General features: G+C 60.4%; 1 protein-coding gene across 1 annotated transcript; it reads right to left on the bottom strand.

Moving 5' to 3' along the window:
• Positions 1–873: 873 nt before the first annotated feature.
• Positions 874–5,911, bottom strand: BIK (BCL2 interacting killer; the record flags this gene model as incomplete). The annotated part of the gene is made up of 5 exons (XM_080660272.1): positions 874–1,339; positions 1,836–1,953; positions 2,587–2,694; positions 4,690–4,821; positions 5,907–5,911. 5 exons carry the CDS (start codon positions 5,909–5,911, stop codon positions 1,244–1,246), a joined length of 459 nt encoding a protein of 152 aa, XP_080516398.1. The 3' UTR covers positions 874–1,243.
• Positions 5,912–6,503: the final 592 nt, after the last annotated feature.

Raw genomic sequence — 6,503 nt, 5'->3', positions numbered from 1 at the left:
CTGCCAACTGAATCTGGAGGAGACAGCGAGTGGGGAGCTGTGGGGGAGCCGAGTCTCGGGGGAGCCCATGTACTCCCCTTGGAGGGCTGGCAGCCAGTCCCCCCGCCCTGGGGACACCAACACCATCTTTGTGTGGGGTGTCCCTCCATCTTTGGGTCTCCTGGCTCCCTGGATTGGGCGCTGCCCTCCTGCCCTGGCAGGAGTAGGGTGCCCCGGGCACCCTTCTGAGCCTCCATCTCACCTCATCTCCAGAAATCCTGACCAGACCAGGGGCCATGTTCAAAGGCCCCGAAATGGAAGATGACGGGACCCCTCCTGGCCCCACAGCCTCCGCCTCAGGTCCCCGGGGTGTGGGGTTGTGTCCCCCTGGGCGAGCCCAGCCTGATGGAGAGCTGCTGCGGGGTGATGCGGGGGGAGCATTGTGGAGATTCTTTAGGAATCCCGAGCCCGCCTGCGAGGAACAGCCACTGGTCCTGCCTTTTGGGGTTGAAGAGACTTCTTAGATCACCATGGACTCGGACTGAAGCTGGTTTTAACTGGGAGGGGGCGCCCTTCTGCCCCTGTGGGAATCCTGGTGCCCTGCCAGCCTCCCCCTCCTGTGCGCCCGCTCAGAGGCTGCACCGCGCCCGCAGGCAGGGCTGGATGAGCACACGCGGGAGGGCAGGCCGCCCCAAGGACAGAATCCCTAATGGTCCATTTCAGGCATCAAGACATGAAGGGCAGAGTGAACCGGTGCTGGGGGCCCAAGCAGCCCTCGGGTGTGGGGGGGAGCCCGAGGCTGTGACGCAGGCGAGTGGCTGGGCATTCCCCCCACCATCATCTCCCTCCAAGGGGCAAGATGGAGCCCACACTGCAAACCAGAGAGGACCAGAGACGAATGGAAACCAACATTTTATTGAGCTCTCCTCAGCCCTCAACATCTACTCCAGCAGATTCTCTGCCGCGGGCATCGCAGACACGGGTGTGACCAGCACTCCCCCCGCGCCTGCTGCCTGGCCCACAGGAGAGGAAGGCTCTGGGGCCAGGAGGGCAGTCAGCCATGAAGATCCCGGAGGTATAATTCATTTCTCTTACAAAACACAAAACCAAAAAACACGTGTGAAACCTCAGGAGTGTCCCAGCACTCAGAATTAAATATAAAAAAGGGATCATAAGAAAACAGTTAAAAAGACAAAACCAACAAGGCCACCTCCAGGGTGGTGGGGGGGAGGGGCCAGCCCGCCCCGCACTGGCCAGCAGCGCGTCACTGGAGGAGGTGCAGGCCCCAGTCTAGCAGCAGCGCCAGCAGCAGCAGCCCGGACAGCTTGCGCCCCCGTCCCTGGCCCTGGCGGGGGGACACCTGTGAGAGGAAGCGGAGAGTGAGGACCACCTGGGGGCTGGTGGTCAGCCCTGTGGGTGTGAGCAGGGTGTGAGGAGGAAGTCGGTAAGGCGGGAGAACAAGGGCATGTCCCGCAGGAACGGCTCTGGGGCCTGGTCCAGAGAGGAGGAGGCAGGAGGGTAGGACGGGCAAGTGCCCCTGAGGACAGGCGGAGGGGCAGGGGACAATCCACTGTGCTGGTGGGAGGAACAGGGCCGGGGGGCGGGGGGCGGGTAGGAAAGCGGCTCAGGACAAGAGCCCCCTGCCCTGGGCAGGTGAGTGAGGAACCAGAAGGAAAGGTGTGGGCACAGGTGTGCAGCAGGCAAGGCACGCCAGGGTCTGTGCAGTCAACAATGCCAGTCTCAACCCCAGAGGCTTTGGGCCCAGGCAGAGGAGTGGGTGGAGCAGGCGAGACAAGCAGTAGGGAGTGGCGGGGACCGGGCAATGCTTTATGGAGCAGCTGCCTGCCCAGGCTTACCCAGTCCCTGAGGATCAGGAAGCTCCAGAACCTTCTGTTCCCCCGGAGGTAAGTGAGACCACCCATAACACTTGTAAGGACAACCCTCAGGCCGGTCTGGTTGTAGGTGTGAGCGAAGCTGTAAGACAGATAGGAGAGGGCGTGGGCCGTTACTGCGCGGACAGGGCCGATGGCCTTGACTTCCAGTGACAGCTGTGGGGAGACGTGAGCACGTCCCCCTCTCCCCGGCCACCACGCCCACCCTCGCCCTCCTCCCTGGGTGGCTCCGCAATGAGGGCCTCTCCATGCTCCATGGCTGTTTCTGGTCTTCAGTTCACCTGACTTCCTGTCTCTCTGTCTCCCCCCCGACCCCCACCCCCACCCGGGTGTCTGGCCTTGCACTCTGGACCTGGCCACATGGGAAACCCTCCGCTGTCCACAGCCCAAAGAAGCGGGTCCCAGGGGAGCAGGTCCTCCCTCCAGAGAAGCTATGTTTGGATACAGCCTGGGCTCCCCAAAAGAAGGCTGCCTCCCTGTGACCAAGGGACCGCACCCACTTGGGGCCTGGTCTCAAGTAAGGGTTCTGGGTCCCCACCCTGAGCAATTCCACGAGGTCTGAGAACCCTCAGGGAGGCCGGCAAATCCTGAGCGTCTGCCGGGGACTCACGGGCACCACCATCGGAGCCCACTCAGCATGTCCTGTCACTCGAGGTCCTGCTGCCGGCAGCCAAGGCAGGAAGGACAAAAGGCGACGCTGGGTGGGGGCTGGTACCTGTACATGGCCATCCAGGGCAGGTGGGCAAAGCGGGGCAGCATCCATCTCACTTCCAACTCATCCCCGATGAAGGCCAGCCGCATGGCCACCTCGTGAGGGAGGGCTCTGTGGGGCGGGGGGGCAGGAAAGCAGGGTGGGTTGTGTCAGTGACTCATACCTAGACCCACCCAGCCAACCGGGCCACAGGTTCATGGGGCGCAGAGCGGGGCGCAGGGCAGGGAACCTTCAGGCCGCCTCTGGCTCCCACCGTGCGGCAGCCAGCCATCGAGGTCTGTCCACCGGGGGACTCCCGAAGTGGGGGCAGGGGCTTCTGGTCTGAGCCCTCAGCCAGGGTAGGAGGACATGGAGGCATTTTGGGCATTGGAGCTGGGCCGGTGGGGGGCTGAGCCCCCCCGGATCACAGGCTGGCTTCCCACAGGGGCCTCAACTTACCCTCTTCCTCATGGGGAGGTGCTCGGGGACCCGTTCCCTGGCCCCCAATCCTGAAACCTCCTCTATGTCATCACCCCTGAGAAAGGAGGGGCTGACCAGCCCATCGGGGGCCCACTCTCACTGAATGGCCTCCTTCATGGAAGTGGCGCCTACACTCCCCCCAGTTTCCCGGCCTGACGTGCTCCCCTCCCCTTCGTGTGCCTGGGCGGGTCACAGCCCTGCTCAGGGTTTGCCCACACATTCCATCCCAGTGACTAGGCCACTGCCCGGGAATCCCCAGACCAGAGCCCTCCCAGCACAGCAGGCCCCGGCCACCTGCCCAGTCTCGGGCCATGCTCTCTGCTCCAGGAGCAATGGGGGGCGGGGAGGGTGGGGAGGGCTGGCTGGCACCAGGGAGTGGGCTGAGGTCCCACCTGCATGCCGATACCCGATACCCTGTGGGGCCTCAGGAAAACACTGTGCCAGCTGGACGTCCCCTGCTGCCATCTACAAACGGGGCAGGGTGGAGGCAAAAGGTGCATTGTGGGTCCCTCCCGCCCTCACAGCCCAACCAGCCCCAACCCCAAGTCTAAGATCTAATGACTAAGAGTCCTGAGGCCTAGAGCAGCGGCGAGTATCCGGGACCCTGAACTGATCCTGGGCTACTTCGATCCATCTCTTAAGCGGCCTTTTGAAATATGTGTGTATATATATATATATATTTTTTAAATATATTTTATTGATTTTTTACAGAGAGGAAGGGAGAGGGATAGAGAGTTAGAAACATCGATGAGAGAGAAACATCGATCAGCTGCCTCCTGCACACCCCCTACTGGGGATGTGCCCGCAACCAAGGTACATGCCCTTGACTGAAATCGAACCTGGGACCCTTCAGTCTGCAGGCCGACGCTCTACCACTGAGCCAAACCGGTCAGGGCTATTTTTTTTTTTTTTTAATTGATTTCAGAGAGGAAGGGAGAGGGAGAGAGAGAGAGAGAAACATCCATGATGAGAGAGAATCATTGATCAGCTGCCTTCTGCACTCCCCACACTGGGGATTGAGCCTGCAACCCAGGCATGTGCCCTAACCAGGAATTGAAGAGTGACCTCCTGATTCAAGGTTGATGCTCAACCACTGAGCCACACCTGGCCAGGCTTTTTTTTTTTTTTTTTTTAATAATTTTTTACAGAGAGGAAGGGAAAGGGATAGAGAGTTAGAAACATTGATGAGAGAGAAACATCGATCAGCTGCCTCCTGCACACCCCCACCGGGGATGTGCCCGCAACCAAGGTACATGCCCTTGACCGGAATCGAACCTGGGACCCTTCAGTCCACAGGCCGACGCTCTATCCACTGATCCAAACCGGCTCGGACCTGGCCAGGCTCTTAAGAGGCCTTGATGAAGTGGTCGCGGTCATGGGGGCCGGGAGGCACTCCGTCCTAAGGCCACAGCTTGAGTCATTGGATGGCTGGCGCCTAAGGTCCAGGGATGCTCTAAGGTGCCCTCGTGAAATGGTATCAGAACACAGTTTCCTGCCCGGGGCACTGGCCTCCACGACCACACCCGGGGAATTTCCAGTCTGGAGCCCTGCCCAGAGCCCAGAAGGCCTGCTCTTCTAACCACGCCCCCAAAGCTCACGGGCCAGGAATGGGGTGGGCGGGGCCCACAGACAGCTAGTGGGACCTACCCGAGGGGCTCCGGATAGTACTGGAGGAGACTGGTCACGCCGGGGTCCCCCGCCGCGTGCAGGCCGTGCTCCTGAAGGAAGGTGAACAGGACGAGGCTCCTGGAGAGGTGTCCTGCTTGAGACATGTCTTCCCTGGGAGAAGAGACAGACACAGGCTGACGGACGCCCAAACGATGCGACCTTACCTCTGCCCTCGCCCACGCTTCCTCTGCTAAAGCCGTCATCGGCCTCCTCCCGCCCCGCTCCCCCAGCATGAATCCCGCCACCCGCGGGCTGGCTGTGTGCCTCTGGGCAAGCCACCGCACCTCTCTGTTCTCCGTCACACATCTCTAAAGTCGGGGGTCTGAAAACGACTCACAAGGGCTCTTGTCTTTTCTCTTTGTGAAAAGAAAAAGGGAATCAGCGCACCGATATAAGGAAGGCTCCAATACTGGCCCCAGGAGGCGGAGGCGGCTGGCAAACTACAAACCCAGGTGTCTGTTGTCGCAGTCGTGACGGAGGCTGGCTCCACCTGGAGCACGGCTCCTTGGCACTGCCGTTTCCCTCGAGCGGAAAAGCAAGTAAGCGGAGTGAGGAACAGTCATGGGCAGTCCCAGTTCCACGGGGACCCTGCCGACCGCCCAGTCTTTGTTTCTAAGCACATTCACACTTCACACAGTTTCAGACATGGCATCCCTCCTCACAGAGTGTGTGATGGCCTCCTTCCTCCACCGTCTCAGCAAGGCTCTTATTCACCCCCCTCCCGCCCCCCCCCTAACAACTAAGTTTCTTCAGGGTGGCCCTGAATCCTTGTGCATCTAAGCCCATCACGACACTCTGGCTCTCACTTTCCCAGCATGCCTTGCAGCTAAGGGATGGCCATGTGACCCGGTCCTGGCCCATGCCGTCTCAGAAGTCTGATGTGGGGCTGAGAGGGAGCAGACTCAGTAGCTCTTCTCCCTCCCTGCTGCCTGCAACAGAGGGAAGGCTGGAGCTGCAGCAGCCTTTCAGGACACGGAGGTGCTGAGTTACAATAACTACCAGGCTAAGGACACAGCCCAGGGGAAGAGCTGGCTCTCGGGTGGCACTACTAGAACAACAGAAAATACACGCACTGACTGCCTGTGTGCAAGAAGGTAAAAACCCAGTTTGTTCAATCGCCCTTCATTAACTTTCCCATTCCTGCAGCCAAAGGTCCGCCTGTTTCACTGTGAACTCCCACACCAATAACTGCTCACGTCATCACGTGATCGCTGGGTGAGACTGCCCTGGCTGAACATCGTTCACCCCACGCTGTACCAGACTGCCCTAGGTCCAGAGGAGGAGGACGAATGGAACCAAAGAGTCAGAGTTCAAGTCCCCGCTCTGCCACTCAGCTGTGTGACTCCCCGTTCTCTCATCTGTACGGCACCCGCAGCCCCTCACTCGGGGGTTGGAGGGGAGGGGTCTCCTGCTGCTAGTGCCTCGAGCAGAGCCTGGAGCACTGAGGGAGCGGGCGCCAACCATCAAGGCCTTTCCTTTGCGTTTCCTTATTATCTTTTTACAATAGCGTCCTGGGTTTTGAAACAGGTCGAACTCCGCACATATGCCTGCCCTGAACAAAGAAGGAGCAGAGCCCCAGACCCACCCCGCCCCGCTCCTAGAGCGATGTCTGCAGGCACCACATGCACAGGCACCCACCTCCGGGGACAGAGGCTGGACAAGAGTTCGCCCCCACTTGCTCCAGCATGAAAGGATGGGGGTGCAGAAGGCGAAGGCGGGGCAGGGCTCACGGGAACACAGAGGGAAGCTGTGGGCCCCCAGGTGTCCGGGCGAGTCTAGACAGGTGAGTCTCA

Source organism: Plecotus auritus (genome assembly GCF_963455305.1).
Source record: "Plecotus auritus genome assembly, chromosome: 3".
Lineage (NCBI taxonomy): Eukaryota > Metazoa > Chordata > Mammalia > Chiroptera > Vespertilionidae > Plecotus > Plecotus auritus.
This window is presented reverse-complemented; position numbering and strand designations above follow the sequence as displayed.